This window comes from Stylophora pistillata, chromosome 1 (genome assembly GCF_964205215.1).
Source record: "Stylophora pistillata chromosome 1, jaStyPist1.2, whole genome shotgun sequence".
In the NCBI taxonomy this organism is placed as follows: Eukaryota; Metazoa; Cnidaria; class Anthozoa; order Scleractinia; family Pocilloporidae; genus Stylophora; species Stylophora pistillata.
Window position 1 is genome coordinate 17667545 of NC_142519.1, and position 17546 is coordinate 17685090.

A 17546-nucleotide genomic window follows, 5' to 3' on the forward strand; every position below is an offset into this window, starting at 1 on the left:
AACGACAAAATTCTTAATTTTGACACTTAGCATAATTATTGGGGAGGTTTGCTCGCAGTCTGCGATTTTTAAATGAAGTGACAGATGCTAAACTCGGCCTGTTGTTTTCACCTTGGGTTTACTCAGTCACTTTCGTCTTTAAAAGTAAATCTATTACGTGGGTAAAGCCACGATGTCATCCTTCATTTTCAATGTCTGTAGATAAAACTTGGCTATTGTATGTCATATCTTCTCCAGAAAGACAAATATTATCTTCGACAGACTTGCATTATTGATTAGTTGTCTCCCATCAAGAAACCCGCTTTTCAGGAGAGTTCGATCCCAATTTTAAGAGTCAAATGGCTTATGGCTAAAGGTCTGTGTGCTTCATTTTAAGCTTTGAGGGGAAGTGTTTTGTTGCATACGCTTTATTTTCATTTTTTTTTTTTTTTTTTTTTTTTTTTTGATAATTCTAACTCTGGATATTTGAACTGTAATTTCAGTGTAGAGATATCTCAATTCTGATAAGCCAGCGTGGGAGATATTACAATAATATTACAATTCATTATTCGGAACACGAACGCCTGAAAAATTGCACCTGTTAACAATCTTGCTGAGGTAAATACCGAAAATGATTTATACTGGTGTGAAAAATAAAAACAAGGTCTAAGGCCTGAGGAATATTATGGAGAGAGTGACAAGCTTAATCCAAACTCGAGTCGCACTTGACGTAAATGAATTTCATATTCTATACGGTCTTAAAAAGCCTATTTTTTTAATTGCTTTCTTTGTTATTTTGTCTTTCTTTTGTTTTATTTCGCTTTCTTTCAGATAAAAACATGCAATCCCTTCTTTGCTTCATTTACTGAGAGAACAAGTTGTCGCCGAAGAGTTGAAAATATCCGGCACCCTTTACAGATGTTTTCCTCCTCGACTCTCGACAAATGCGCCAAGAAAATCCGTCTGAATTCACTGAATTGTATTGTGTTCTTAATAATGACCAATACTTCTGGAAATAGGAGAAAAATCCATGATCGGCATGGTAACAAAGAAGATACCATATGGAATATGGAATACATTTATATTCCCTGTTACTTATAATTTACTCTTTAGTGAGATTTACTCCTTTGCATTTAAGTCCAAAAATACTTATCTTTGAGCCCATAAACTCTCGATACCGTTCATCGTCCAATGAAGGCCTCAAGTTATGTCACATTTTGGGTTAGGGTTTGGGGTTTGAGCATACGCTAATGGTGAAGAGATTATTTTGATAGATAAAGAGTTCGGAATGTCACCCAAAAAAATCCCCTATTTCCTCGGAATACCTAGACCATACAGCACAATAAATTGTCTTAATTCATCTGAGATCGAAGATTCTATTTCGCTCGTATTTGGAATCATGCCTTGTTTACTGACAGTGTTTCCATTCTTTGTTCACATCTTCGTTAATTACAGACAATTGGTAAAAGTCGTTTTGATCTTTGGTCCGCAAACTTCTGTCAAAGTACGACGCGAGGAGAATTCGCGCTGTTTTCGTCTACAGCGAAAAACATAATCGAGCCAAGTTACAGGAGGCAGCATGGTTCAGCCAAAACACAGCTCGGTGAAAACCGCAATTAATACTCTCCCACGAGACATTTCTTTAGCCACCCGAAACTTCCCGTTTACTGTAATACAGCCACCAATGAGCCCGTTGGTTTTTTATTTTTTCGATTGTAAGTTTTTTCTCATTGCTAATTTGTTTCCCTCTGGGATCTGTCTCTTAGAACCCAATCCCGATTTCTTAAGAGCTCTCTTGTACCATTGGTTGAAATCTCACTTTTCTTACGAAATCATGTTGTCATGCAACTTCCTTCTCCTTGCCTCCTTTACGACCTTCACAATAGAAGGTATGAAGTCTAATTCAGTGCTATACAGGATTTTTTGCCTTTTGTTGTTCTCTTATTTCCCACTTGTTTTTGACTTTTCTGAGACGTGATGGGGCTGCGTGCTGGTTGCGATCGCCTGGTTCGAGAGTTTGGTGGTGGAAAACTGAGTGCTACCATAGAAGAACAAAAATGAATAGATAAAAAATTAGTTATAATTGATTTTTCTGCGCAGGTAATTAATGATGCTTCCTTTAGATGGCTAAGGAGTGGGGGTCTCTTGACTTGAAAGGATAAGGAGCCCGTGCTTTGATTCTGTCACTTACTCCAGCAGACCACCCGCGGCCGTACCCAAGTTAATTTAAATTACGCGCTAATAAGATGCATATAAGATCACTTAGATGCTATGGTACTCAACACGCTTCATGCATAGAGTTACCTCCTCGTTTCCAAAACAAGAAGGAACCAGGACGAATACAAAAGGAAAAGAAAAAAAGCAAACCTCAGAACAATGCAACAGTTTCATGCAGTTACATTTACTATTCAGTTATTTCAACCTCAACTATTACACTTCTTAGGTAAAATGATTGATATTAAAGAGTTGTAGCTAGTGTGATTAAAAACAGTGATCGTTTAATTTTCGATAGCGATAGCCAAATGAAAGGCAATCAATAGGAAAGAGACATAACTCTTCAAAACTTTTTTTTTTTTAATACTATTACGTTTTTAAAAGAAGTGATAATAGTCTGCAAACATGGGAAAAAAGCTTTTTCAAATTTCCGACACCATTTGATTGAGCAGAAATTGTAACAAAAGAAAACCAATAACCTAAATAAACATGAAGTTAAATGTGGAAAAATGTCTTTGATGAAGGAAAGAAGGAGGAATTTTTAAAATCATATTCTCGGCTGGCGATAGCCTGGATGACTTAAACGATTATTGCTAAATTGGGTGAAGGTGTCTGTGCATTGTGTACGAATTCTATTGCATGTGATTCAGAGCCAGATTTTTTTTCCTATAGAGAGTACTCAAATGAAAACGGAAGAAGCGATAAACCAAATAAATAGTAATTTCCCCATCCTAATGTAAACTCGAACAACTCAGGAAAAAAAGAGAATTGAAATAATCTGGTCTTCACTTGCACTCGGCTTGCTTCTAGAATAAGATGGCACCACAACGAATAAAACATCGCAACGATGTCATTAACCAACGTAGACTTGAGATAAAGGTCTGTTTACGAGCCTAGTGGCCCATTAGGCCGGTGCTTAACTCCGGTTTCTGTAGCATGAAGCGACTAGGAGTATTTCTACTCCCCCCTGGATGGGATGCCAGTCCATCGCAGGGAAGACTAGAGATAAACAGGCACTAACTAAATGATCTAAGCTCCTAGTATCGTGAATATTTCCTTATCAATGTATAAAACATAATAAGTAAACATTCATGTTCTTATTAGCATGATAAAATCTAGTTCTACTGAAAAAAACTTAATGGCAAACAAACTTTATGCTAATTTTTCGTAGAAATACTGAAGAAGGAAGGGTGTTTACTATTTTCATAGTCTTTGGATGTGGCCTCACCTGCAATGGGAAGATCATCTTTCATTTCAAACTTTGCCCCATTTTTTATTCCCAGCAGGTGCGGGTGTCCGCAATGGATGAGATCCTAGTGCTGGTAAACGAGGCTTTTTATTATTTGGTGAAGTAGGAGCATCTGCAATCTTTTGTTTAGGCAATGGATCTTCAACGAATTTCTTTAAGAGGAAAACAACAGAGAGAATCAAAGTGTTTGTACCCCCATACTGGATAAAAAGGTCACTAAACGATTATTATATAAAGGTGACCAAAATTCAAGTTTACAGGTCTGTAGAGTGGCCAAAAGCACAGAAGCTTTCCCCGGTTTCTATACTGTTGGATTCAATGAGAGCATGATTATTTACAGAACGTCAAAAGTCGCCCTAAGCATCGCCTCTGTTTTTCCTAACAGTTCATCGGTAGCCTTTATACTCAATAAGGAGAGAGACAGGAAGAGCAAACAGCGTAACAGACAGGTTTGAAACCTTGACTTCTCTAATAGTTTTAGTTTTGATGGAAATTAGTGAATCAAATGAAGAGCTGTCCTGAAAAGCCGACCCTTATATCGTGTGGTGAGTTACCATAAAAGAAGCACAGCTCAAAAGGAACGGGAGTTACTCTTCTCACTGTCGAGGGTGCTTGGGGTGTTACCTTTCGTTTTTGTTCTGCCGCTTTTATCGTAGAGGTGGTTTTCTTGTTTGGCTCTATAGGGCGCAGTTTCCTGGGTGATCCATTCTCAGAGGTGGTACAAGTCAGGTCCTCATATTTTCGTATTTTTCCCTGAACATCTGATTTGGCACCAGAAGCATTTCCTTTGTTGTTGGTCTTGGTGTTGGTGGCCAGGGAAGATGCTGCCTTCTTTGCTTCGGGCACCTTTTGTATGGTGGTCAAGCCAATCTCATTCGGTTTGTTCTCCTGTTTCGTTTGTTTTTCGTCTTTTGCATTGTTTTCTTTGCCCACAGGTTCGTTTTTTCCTTTCTTTTTGTCTTTTTCCTGTGTTGAAAAAAAAAAACCCAGTTCCGGGGAAGAGTGAATGAATTTAACCTGAAACCAACAGATTTTAAATTCAACATTCTAAATTAACTGCTCAGTCGCACTGCATGTTCACAACATACCTTTTCTTCTTCGATTTCAATGGCCTCATGATCATCAAAGGGTGTTACTACGGAAGAGTTCTTCCATTCCCATGCAGAGAGAATGAGTTGGCGAACCTCTGCATTTAAGAGAACATAAAACAGGAAGAAAGCAACACCCTGTTGATAGAAAAGATAGGAAGTGTCCTTTACATAATTTTTGTATCCAGAGGTCGCATTTTTTTCCTTTCAGTTTTGAAACTCCCAAAATGAAAAACTAACTGTGCCATGTTCTGCTTACCATTCATAAAAATAAATACAGCAATGAAATAACCTAATGGACGTATCGAACTAAAACATTAAACGACAACTGCACAACAATTAATTCATATCAATAAGCCTATATGAATTACATTGTTTCAGGTGTTTGAATGAAACATTCCATTTTCGTACAGAAAAAAATTGGCAAATACTTTACGTGGAAGATCATTTCTCTCACCTGTATCGCGTTGAATATGGAGAAAAAGGTGTGGTAGACACCTCGATCGATGTTCAAAGACAATGAACCCAGAAGCCAAGTTAGAACAACTGAGACTGTTATGCAAACCACAGTTTGAATTCCAGACCTGTTGAGGATGTCATATGTGCAGTATTGCATCGACAGTGGGTTAAATAAATGAATAAAGCTTAGGTGAAAGCTACTTTCTAAAGTTCTTTCAAGTTTTAGTCGCAATGATATTACTTCGACCTATTTAAATTGGATGCAATTTCCTCCTCTAAGCAGGTTCAAAGATAATTTTTCAAAAAGTTAAAATCATCGACTGGTCAGGTATCACTAGGAAATAGCAAAAGTAGATTGAAATGATTTGTGAAATATTTCTAAAAACCTTACTTGATGATGCTTTTCTTGTATTCATTTTCCACGGTCGAATCGGATTTACGATAAGTGACTAAAGCCTTGGCCAATAAAATGATTAGTATGACTTGTACCTGAAAAGGAAAGTAACACCTCTACGAGTTTTACCTTTGCAATAATCATTTTTTTCATCGAGAGTTTATTGGCTCAAATCAGAGAGCATGCATGGAAAAGCCATTTAAATTAATTATCCTTTATTAACCAACTTTAGCAAAGCTTCAATTCAATTCAAGTCTTATCTGTGGCTAAGGGATCTTGCCGTAATGAATAGTCCAATTTTCACAAAAGTTGCATCAAAACGCTCGCGAAAAAGAATTTCTTTCTCTTTCCTTGCACAGTCCCATTTGCTATGGTCGGTATTAACTTAAAATGAGACCTTTTTTATGAATCTGCCATATTAATTCTTTAGATATACTATGCCGACTAACATGCAGGAGATTAACTTGAGGTAATTCGACAGTTAACTTTCTATCCATACGCTCTCAACATTGTTAGTTACGTCATAGAGATCGGTATTCGCCATCAGTAGGTTGGCCCAAAATGCATGAATCATTACGTCAATTGTCTGATGACCACCAATATGAGAAGAGTACATATATCTTATTAGACGTTTTGTTGTGTAGTATCGCTGAGTATTTTTACGAGTTGTGCCGTATTTTGACGAGCGCGTAGTAAAAATACTCAGCGATACTACACAACAAAACGTCTAATTTTTTTTTGTTATTTATCATCCAACACGCCAAATTGTTGTTTCAGCGGGAGAATTTCGCGGATATTTATTTACGGGGAGTGCGTAACAGAAGTATGCGAAGCGGAACGGAATTGGCGCGTTGTTGTGTTGCTGTTTCTATTTTCATAAAGTGAAGAAATTTTTCTGGTCGTCAAGCTGTTTTTCTTCGTTCGATTCATCTAATAAACTTGGATCTATATTTGCCAGCGATTTTGACTCTCCGTCATAGGAAATATGATTCAAATTGTCCGCCACTTATTTTTTTTTCGTAACTACAATCCAATTCTTCACTTGCGCGATGCGAGAAAACCTGTTTAACCGGTACTCTACAATAGACGAGTACAAATACCGCGTGATATTTGTACTCGTCTATGGCGTTATTTGTACTCGTCTAAGTGTAGTTTGATAATAACATACAATATAGTGACTTTTGCTTTTGCCCCCACCCCATTCCCCCAAAGAAATGCAGAGGCATGATACCGTTGTTATCAAGACAACAATTAGGAATTATCAATTTCTTAATGGTACCATTTGAAATTATCTAAAAATCAAGATATAAGAAGAACAAAAAGAATTAAATAAAACATCCCTGAATGCTGCCTCATGAGGTTCTATACTAACCATTCCCAACGTAATCATGGGCGTCGCTACTGACCAGCTTGAAATATCAGCGAATGAAATCCAACAACTTTAAAAGAAAGAGAACATGAGGAACGTAACGCTATCAAAAATGGTATAGGTTGCTTGAGGATTAATCTCATAATCGTTACTGGAGAAAGCAAAGATTATGGTCACGGAATGAGTAGCTCTTGAATCAATTGGTTGGTCACTTACTGTGGATGCTTGTGGTATGTCTCGTACTTCGAAACAAGGAAAAATACAGCAAATAGTGGTAAACCTGAAACAAAGTGAAGGTTCTTGAGCGTAAGCATATGTTTTCCGGAAAAGGTCCTCTGGCAGTAGATTTGTGTCACAACAATTTTCTTTTAAAATAAATTGACAATAAGGGAAAGATCTACGCCATCCTAAACCCCAAGAACTACCACTACGTAATCACATCAAGAAAAACCACATGCGACAACCATGTTAAACATCACCTTTAGAACACGGCACTGTAACAGCAGTTAACGATAACGGTTGAAATAAGGCCCATTGAAATCGTCTGAATATATGTTGCTGCAGTAGCACCAGCTCCAACAGCCCCCCACAAAACAAAAACCACATACGACAACCATTCTCAACAGCGCCTCTACAACACGGCACTGCTACAGCACGAACAGCCTACCACAACCACACCCCTTACAATCAACAGCAGTTATAACCACAACTATCCCCACCACTACGCGCTACCACCAATACCTGTAGCCACCGACAACATCGGCACCACATTAGCAAATGACAAGACCTTTCACTCTACTTAAACTGCAAAAACCAAGATGACCAACACCGCAATTGCAATTGCAAAGACCTTTTAATCCAATCTCACGAAAACAGCGACACCGCATCTGCAATTCAGTGGTAAGACTGACCTTTCACTCCAACATGCACAACTGACCGAGCTGCCGATACCACAATTCCAGTTGCTGGGACTTTTCACTCCAACATCGTCATGACTACCCACATACATTTCCTCTAGGAGAAGATAAACCAGTGTCTATATTTTCTTGATTTTAGCACCACCACCAAAATCAAAACAGTCATTACCTCCAAAGCAACAACAACCATTAGCATTTCGAAACATCTAGAATAAAATAATTTGGGTAGCTTCCAGCAGCAGTTCGTCGTGTCAGATTTACCACATCTTATCATATACATATCTCACTGCTCTATCTACCACGCAAATTTCACTCACCCCATGCTCCCGCGAAATAGAGTTTAATTTTCATGTACTGTTTTTCTCCGCTTTCACGTGCCCTTGTGAAGTTGAACAGGTAGAGAGCCTGAACAATTAACCAACAAAGAGTCACAAGAGAAAGGTAGTTCATGGTGATGGCTACAACTGCACAAGCAATCTGTAAACAGAAAGTATGATTTAAAGTCAGTTACACTTTCGAGGTATTGCAAAAGAACCGTGAATTGGAAAAAAATAATGACAACCCTTTGAAAACATTAGACTAATAACTAATTGTTTAAGACGGGGGAAAAAACCTGAAGCATCAAAATGATTTGTCAATGAGCGGGCAAAACTCTGTGATCTTTGAAGACACTGTCCTAGTTCTAAAAAGGATGTTCTGTTGCATCTCTCGTTTCTGGCACTTTTATCGACCAACGTGGGACTCAGAAAAATACTACGCAACTCGCGAAATAACAGCCCGTATGCTATGTTAAAACTATCGAATAAGGTTGTACATGCTTCATGTAATGAAAACTGCGACGAGACAATGTGGTTACTTTAGCGAAAACATACCTTGTAGTCCTTTGCATCTGCTCCAAGCATAAACAGAAGTTGCGATATTAACACACAAAACGTTTGACTCATCTGCATATCCCGCTCAAAACGACCGTCCCTTTAAAAAAAGGAACTTTTTATTTGACATTCTTTAATGAATATATATATATATATATATATATATATATATATATATAAATGTGAGGGTAGAGCCTACCTTGGCATTAAGTGCTCAATGCAGCGTTAGCAGAGCTGGGTATACATTAGTTGAAGAATCAAAGAGGTCGCATCGATTCTCTGTTACTCTGAGTTTCGCGCCGAAGCGCTCGTCAGAGAATCGATGCGTCTTCTTTGATTCTTCAACTAATGTATATATATATATATATATATAACTGCAGACAGTACTGTTTCGGCCTTCTTGGCCTCATCAAGCCATATATATAATTATATGTATGTAGGAAGTCTGCGTTTTGATTTTTCCGTGTTACAGCGCTCGATATGTATAAGTAGAAATAGTAAAGAATAAAAACTTTGACCTGAAAAAAGCACTCTTTGCTATTAAATTGACTGATTAAGCTCGTCAAAATCTATGAGTAAGGAGTAAAACTAGAGGAGAGAATACGCAGGGTAATACCTTTTAAATTCGGCAAAGTTTTGTTTCGGTAAACAACGCAATCTCTGTTGTGGGATCTGAAAATGATCCCATGCACAGGACATTTGACTGAATAAAACTGATGATTGAATGAATCCTATCATATCATCAACTTTTTGAAAATTCAACATTATATTTTTTACCTCATTTCTTGGCGATGAATATAATCTTGCCTCTTTCCGTCGACTGCTACTTTTTCCTTAGTTTCACCTTTTAGTATGAGATAAGTAAAGCAAGGACACATAACCGCTAAGATTTTACGCTTAGTAAGTTTCGATTTTAACCGGACCAGGAGACTGACTTTCTCTTTCTCGCCGTTCCGTACATGTACTTCAGTTTCATCTTCTGCCGTTTCTTGTCTTTGGTTTTTTTCTAATTCGGAAAGATCTTTGGCCTTAGCTTTAGTGGACGTCTTCTTAACTTTGTTGTGCGATATAGATGGTTGCCACTGAAAACAACAGGTTGTTCTTGTCTCTGAGTCCGTTTCTTGAATAAGTTTTGACTTTTTGGAATGTTGTATTGAGCCTTCATCAGCGATAGGTCCATTGGTATCAACTTTAAGGGCATTATCCGAATATTTACTTTGGTCTTTCAACCGTTTTTCTGTAACTAGCTCTTTTCCCTTGGCTTTGGCCTGTCCTGTACCGCCTATGCCTGTTAATAACAAGTCACAGTTTCGTTTCATAGTATCCAAACCCATTTTTCTGACCTTATCTTGGTCATTTTGTACCTTTCTCTCTTGACATTTTGATTGGAACACAGACACTGAAACGTTTGTACTTATAACTTGTCTTTCTAATCGCGATTCATTCCATCGTTGGGAATCACCCTTTCTCTGAAATGTTGATGTCACTGTTTTCCCTGTAAATGTGTCTTCTCTTTGTAAATCATAAATCATGGAAGAAACCAGACTGACTTTACGCATGCGCGGATCCTCGTTTACGCATGACGAATCCTGTTGTATCAGCTGTTCGTCTCGCATTTCGACAACGCAGCTTTTTCCTTGCTCTTTAATTTGATAATTACTGCGTTTCAAATTCTCTGGTTTTGTTACTTCAATAGCTGTTTCTTTCTTTAAGGATTTTCTACAGGAATTACTTTGTAGACCGTCTTTTTCCTTTAAAGGAGTAAGACTGGAACCGCGATTTTTATTGCTTGGCTGTATTTCTTCATCTTCTTGAAACCCTTTATTAATGGTTGAATTACAGTTGCTGTCTGTCGTGCTCTCGCATTCTTTCCTCTTTTTCTTTTTAATTTTTGCTGAACTTTTGACTTCAAATTCCTTAGCGCAACTGCAAAGAGAAGTATCCCTTTCTCAGTGTATTTTGACATGACTCTAAAATCATCTAGAATCATCTTCATTTTCAATCGGGAGTACCCTTTCAAGAGGCTAATTTGGATTCCGAATCTAAAGGGGGACGATCGAGCTTTAGCTGGATTATTAGTTTGAATTCTTGGAAGAGACACTTTACTCAACGGTAACGTTCCATAAGGAAACTGAATAGATCCGGCGATACTTACGACAATGTGACAACAGCAGCAACCGTCGCTGCTGTTCCTATGGTTGCTGCAACTGCTCCAGCGTAGACCCTCTTGGGAATGGGGAAAGTAGTATCACTTCTTGGAGTGTCTACTGTGTTATTCTGATTAGAAGAATCAAATGAAAAAAAAAAAAGAAAAAAGTCAGGAAAACAGGCGGAGAAACGCACACACGTAAACAATACTTCAGTTGGTGAGAGTGTGATCACGCATGGCAATAGCTAAATTACTCAAAGGCTTGACATGGCCTTCATAGGTTTCAATGTTTATAAGTTTTAAGGTAATAATGCCAAGAGGTGGCTGAAATTTGAAAGTAGAAACCAAAAGTGACTTACCAATCTTTTGTTTGTTCTAATAAGATCCTCAAACAGCGTCAAATTAAACTCATTGTTCGTGTTGATTCCTTCTAATGAAACATAAAACCATCTGCTGGAGCACATCTTCACATAAATGACCATTCCTTCTTCAATGAACTCATCCTTTGAAACAAAACGAGGCTTGGTACAGCCTCCGTCGGAGGTAGCATTACAAAAAGTGTCATTTTGAAGCTCTTCTAATTCCCAGAAGCTACTTCCAGCGGAAAGTTTGTTTTGTTCATGCGGTTCACACGATCCAAGGTTAATGCGATTGTTTCGTGGATTCCTGTTGCTTGTTGAAACTGCAATATCGGCTTGACCAAGTGTTGTCTGTAAAAATACGGTTTTTATTCTCGTCTTGTTGAATAAGTCATATTTGAAATATCTTACTGCATTTTCGTTGACACTTGACCCAATTTCTCTTCCTTCCTCGAGCAATGCGGGCTCTGATCATGCAAGGAAAAAAAATTAAATATTTGGGAATGAGAAATACTTGTGACCTGCCATCGGGTTGCCACTGTACCCATTCGAGGTCTTTGACCTTGTTATTACTACTAAGTACCAAATTCAGAGGTGAATATCAAAGAGTACATAAAACTGAGATATGAAATCGGTGTGAATGTTCAGGGGATATCTATTTTAGATTGCATTGTATTTCATCACCAGTTTTATATATCGTAAAAAATGAAAATGTGAAACAAGCCATAGAAAATAACAAATCGCAACAAAGTGCGCGAAACAGGAAACACGTGGAATGCATGAAGCACAGCATGCTTCAAGTACATTTAGACTGAACGTAATAGAACAACACAGCTCACGATAGAACAGCTGCTTCGAGAATAGTTGTCGGAAATGAGGACAAAAGTGCAACCTGGAAAGGTTATCTGGGTATCCGGTAATCAATGAATCTTAATAAGTCAAATAAATCAATGAACTCATCACACCCAGAATACCTCCTCCTTACCATGACGATTTCCTAAATTTCCCTGAAATCCTGGGGTCAAGGTACCGTGACCTGAAAACTACCCATGATAGCTTTCGGGGCTATCGAGTATACACTTTTATGCTTTCTTCCCGCAACCTTTCTTGAAACAGCTGCATGCTGCACTTTGCATGTCACTCAACATACTAGATGATATTACAAAGTAAATGAAAATTAATTACCATAACACGAAGCTTCTTGAATGTTTTCTACCAAAGTGTTAATCTCGTCAAATGACTCGGGAAGAACAACATGATCAGAGTCTGGATCACTGGCAATAATGTCCAACTCATTCTTGTTTATGTTTTGGCCAATCCCTATCACAAAGATGTTAACTCCTTCCTCTCGGAGCAAGTTAGAGGGCCGGATTATGCTGTCAGTCCCCGAGGAAGTTTTCCCGTCTGTGAGAAGAACGAGGACTCTTGGCACACCCAATTCTTTGGGTCTCACACCATTCTCGGGGTTTTCAAACAGGTTAGTGTAGGCTTCTGAGAGCGCTAAGTCAGTGCGTGTGCCACCACTCTGGTATTGTATTGCTGCTATTGCATTTAAGACGTCTTGCTTTCTGATGAAGGTGTTTAAGTGAAATGTTATGTTTGGTAATTGGTTGTATGTGATAACAGCCACTCGGGTGCCAAGAGGATAAGAGATGTCGAAATACTGACAGACCTTTATGATGAACTGGAGTCCAATTTGAAAATTTGTAGGCTGGACGCTAGTAGAAGAATCCAATACAAATACCAAATCGATCGGATTTTGACAATCTAAAAGATAAGAAGAAAAATTTTCAGGATTGGAGAGGTTATTTTTTAAATTACGTGCTTCCTTCCTGTCTGTTTGTAAAATTTACAAGTACTTCAAAGCAAGCTCAGTCGAGACAGCCGCACTAAGGATCAGGGTCATAAACAAAAATGCATATATCCTAGTTCAAAGGGATGAGCAAGCTCAGTCAAGTACAGTTGCACTAAGGAACAGGGTCTAAAACTAAAACTGATGCATATATCCTAGTTCAAAGGGACCATTTTGTAGGTAGAGGTCTCTTGAACTCAATGAAACTTGATTAACAAATTACCTAAGGCCGAATGGGAAAATAGCGTCATTGCTGTACACCTAATTACATCTTTTCCTCTCTAGTAGCTTTCAGTTGTATTTTCCCTCAAAAATAAAACGGTGTTGCGTAGTGAGGGCCTAAAAACGTGCAAGATGGCACTACACTGAAGCACATTCTCGATGTACGAGAGGTATATCACTTCATATTATCAATGTTGCTACAAAACTATGTAAATCATAATTACCCAGACAACACGTGATAGGCGACGGTGTAAGACAACCACTTGCAGAATATTCACCCTTACAGCTTTTTACTAATTTGCACCGGCCATTTCTATTGTCTAGTGAACATCTTGGTCCGCTCCCTTCCGGCGGACATGGAATACCAAGTACCTATAAATGGGAGGAGAGCAGTGAAAAAGGGTGTTGTTGCAGAAATACGACCAAACAGAACATAACAGTACACATTTAATCTTAATCTTACCTTGAGTACATGCCTCCAGAATGAGAATAGATTTTCCATCCTATTGTTATTTTGCTGAATTTTCATGGATAACTCTGCAAAGCTGTATTCGGTTCCATTCCAGAATTTTCTTAAATTTCCGGTGGGCGAGCTGCTGTTATCAGCAGAGCCATAGCCATTCAACCAAATCCATGCCGCAACCTTAAATCCTACAGAAGGCAACGCAACCATTTCCGGCTGTTCTGTAGAGAAATAAAGGAAATATTTAAAGGTGTAGTCTGATCGTCCGGGTGAGTGTAGTCCTGAGAAGGACTGTTGTCGGTGGTAGTGACTGACGTTTCGACAACCTGTGCGGAAGTCATCATCAGACGATGACTTCCGCACAGGTTGTCGAAACGTCAGTCACTACCACCGACAACAGTCCTTCTCAGGACTACACTCACCCGGACGATCAGACTACACCTTCACATGTTACCACCGGGTTCAAACCATTTATTGCAAAGGAAATATTATAACCCGAAAATTAGGCTCACAAGACCGAATATAGCTTACTGATTTCAAGAAGTGGATTCATTCACTTCAAAGCATTTTTGTCAGACTTACGTGTGATTTCTATATCGAGTGAAGTTTTCAAAAGTTGGTACATGTATTTTCCAATTAGAGGAAGGAATCCTCGACTTATGTATTTGCGGGCATCAGATGCTTGGGTATTTCCCAAGCTTTCCTTTCCTCTATACTTCTTTCCATCGGAATTTTCTTCTGAATATAACATTCCTGATGTTTGATGCAAGATCTAGAAAAGATAAAGAATAAGAAATGCGTCAAGTCCACGTCAGCAAAAATTGGGTAACCAAACATAATTTATATGGAGATGCTCATTCAAACTTTTCATTTAACTACCTTGCTCCACTATACTGGTTACGTGCTCTTTCACTGAGATCTCGCATGCCATTTGACACACAAAGCAGGAGACATCCTATATTGTGGACATCGACAGCAATAAATTTCTTCCAGGATTTAGTCAATGTGGAATTTGGAACTTGGAATTTGGAACTCATGTTTTCAATTTTTTGAACCCGAAGAAAACAATTATTTATTGTTTTAATTGTTGGCATTTAACATACTCATACTACTAACTACAGTGACATACTTGAGCAGTAAAGGCTGCTATTTCATGTTTACTCGTTATCCCAGCAATATCCAACGCTTCCATGTAAAACGGAAACAATGCTCTCGTCCTTGCGGTGTCTCCCACCATGTTAAGATACGTTTCCAAAGACACATTGATATTTTCTGGGACTGATGGGGCAAGTGCAGTATCAAAGATACAGCAAACCAGCCTCTGGTCGCTAAGGGTTGAATTTCTTATAGTGGCTCCCGGGCAGTCCTGGGCTTCCATGAAATCACCGGCGAAATATGGAGGGTAGTTTGAGAAGCACTTCAGGCAGCTAACATGTTCTGCAACGAAAGAGAGAGATTTTTTTTTTTATTTTTTCATAATTGCCACCTCTAATTAAGATCAGCGCTTGAAAAAAGCTTTTCAAGGCCATTCTAGTGTAACGGTGAACTTGAACTTCGGGAGGGGGTAAACATTGAAACCCACGCCATCATCAATTTGACATATACAGAATCATGACGCGTTTACTTTTTCATCCATTGTGTTTACTCCAGACAGTGCTTTGCAATTTCTAACGGTCCCAATGACAAACAGAGAGAGCATCAACTACTTGAGTAGGATAGCAATTGAGAATTTTAAGAATAAAAGTATATACAGCGTTTTTGGTTGATTCGTTAAAAAAATCAAGGACATCTCAAGAACCAAAAGCTTAAATGGAGGCTCATTCCTATTGGTTTATTCACTGATTCCTTTTTCAAGCACAGTTTTCAAAATCTTAACGTTGGTAACCCTAGAGCCAGCTAACCTTGATGCTCGAACGCTAGACAAGGATTCACAAATATAAGTTATGTGATTATGTTATTGTCAGTCCGTCTCGCAGTTTACTTGAAGAAGCCCCTCCACTAACAGCAGGAGTTGTCTTTTGTTGTGAGCAGATTCAGAGTTTTTTTTTTTTTCCTTTTGAATGTTTGTAAATCAAAGAGATTTTAACATAATCCCGACAGGAAAGAAAACAGAAAGCATTTTAAGTTGTCTTTAAGTCATGATTGGGAGAGTAAAATTTCATTCTTTTCATGCTTATTTTCTCATAACTCTATCATGAACAGGTGATCATTGTTAACAGTAGACTATAAAATAATAAATCAAATTTAGGAATTAATAATAACATGCAACAGATAACCCCTGGAATTTTAAACTTATGCATACGAGTAATCCAGTACATTCACAACGGTAAAGCTGTTCCCTTTCATTTGGTTTTGTATAAGGTAGAATTTAAAATCAGAATTCTCGTTAAATGAATTTATAACGGTACGGTAATTATAACAGTGCTTCGTCTTTTTTGTAACATCTCCACTCTTTTCATTTTGAAAGGAGAGAGCTTGGCACGGTTTTTACTTCCCTTGAAAATTAACTTTATCGCATTTGCTTTATTAAATAGCAAAAATATTTTTTGTACCAGATTTGCTACAGCCAAGAGTGTTAAAAGGGTTGTAAGCTTCCTTTTACGAGCATTTGATGGAGTTTCGAGGTATTCCTGTTTCGTTGTTTGCCGTTTAGATGATTACACAATTTCAGTTTAGTTGCGTGCGTGTGTACCTCACATCTGGAACTTTAAAGCGAACTTACCCAGTAAAAACGACAGCAGCAGAGCTTGAAAAACAGATCTTCTTGCCATCTTTATCAGAAACGACTGCTTCAACCTATTTGTGGTGCACATGAGAGAAAATAAACACAAATAACACTAAAGAGAGCATAGAACAAATCACCAATACAAGACAAACGGCAAATTCAAATATCGGCTGATAATATCTGTTTAATTTTCTTTTTCATCAAAGCCAGCCTCCTGAAAGAATCAAACATCACCTGACTGGTCGCTGTAATCGCTCTTTGGCACAAATGTTGGACAACACAGTTTTTGGCTCAAACTTTCCGTTATTGGAGGTATTTAAGATATGGCTTTTATTTCAGACATGATCACTTGGAGATAATTTGAGAACATTTAATGAAGCGGCCCCCTGCCACGCTTACTTACTACAAAGCAGCCCAGCGGTAAACCCATGAAGGGCAGTGTCTATCAGATTGATGGAGATTAATCTTTTAAGATCTCTTAAATACATAAGTCATAACAATTTCAACTTTTGAGTTTTTGTTTGAAAAAAGGAATTAAGAAGTTGTATATTAACATAACAAAGGTGCATGTGTGGGTCGTTATCTTAAAGAAAGCGAAGGTTAAAAATGCCACCCTTTTTCCTGTTTGAAAAACTTCATCCACATGCGTCTTCAGATAGACAAGCTCAAACTTTTAAGGGTAACAAAATGTGTTTCTCCAACATGAGTAGTTGACCGTTTCGATGAAGTTTTTCTTCGTAAGTAAAAAATGAGTCAGCGAGTAATTAAAATGATACAAAAAAAAGGGAGAATACCCTAATGAAATTTATGAGTTAACGACGAAGGGCTAACGCTCAAAACGTCAGCTTTTGTAATCATTACGGTGGCTAATTTACCATTTCAACTTTGTTGATATATCCAAATTATTTCGTTACTCCCACCGACGCAGCCCCAAACAGTTTCTTTCGAAACTATCAGCCTTTACTCATTTGAATTTTATATAGCAGAGAAATTACATGCTGTAGTAAGATAAAAGGAGTATGTGGCTTAACTAAGCAAATTCTAACCCGAAAAATCACTACAAAAATACAAATGGAAACAACTACATGCTAAGCTTAGGGCTAAAACAAACATAAAATACTGAAACATACCAAAAGCTAGTAGAACTTAGAATCCGCTTCAAGGGCACTCTCAGGAAGGCAACGAATCAATTCAACTCACCGAGCAAACGGTTGTAACTTATAGTAAAATACAGG

The 17546-nt window shown here is 38.1% G+C and overlaps 1 protein-coding gene across 3 annotated transcripts; it reads right to left on the reverse strand.

Moving 5' to 3' along the window:
• Positions 1 to 1043: 1043 nt before the first annotated feature.
• Positions 1044 to 17505, reverse strand: LOC111321348 (uncharacterized). Of its 3 annotated transcripts, none has more exons than XM_088761643.1 (20): positions 17442 to 17505; positions 16309 to 16382; positions 14716 to 15023; positions 14169 to 14358; positions 13587 to 13807; positions 13348 to 13495; positions 12235 to 12816; positions 11050 to 11516; positions 10697 to 10818; positions 9319 to 10467; positions 8542 to 8641; positions 7987 to 8146; positions 6969 to 7032; positions 6756 to 6822; positions 5381 to 5478; positions 4988 to 5114; positions 4531 to 4668; positions 4067 to 4408; positions 3422 to 3594; positions 1044 to 2017 (listed from the first exon to the last, which is right to left on the reverse strand). In XM_088761643.1, exons 2-19 carry the CDS (start codon positions 16355 to 16357, stop codon positions 3448 to 3450), a joined length of 4479 nt encoding a protein of 1492 aa, XP_088617769.1. In that variant the 5' UTR covers positions 16358 to 16382; positions 17442 to 17505; the 3' UTR covers positions 1044 to 2017; positions 3422 to 3447. The 3 variants fall into 3 exon arrangements, with proteins under 3 accessions (XP_088617769.1, XP_022779931.2, XP_088617773.1); XM_022924196.2 differs by lacking the exon at positions 17442 to 17505 and adding an exon at positions 16546 to 16678; XM_088761647.1 differs by lacking the exons at positions 14716 to 15023; positions 16309 to 16382; positions 17442 to 17505 and having other exon boundaries at positions 13587 to 13802; positions 14169 to 14297.
• Positions 17506 to 17546: the final 41 nt, after the last annotated feature.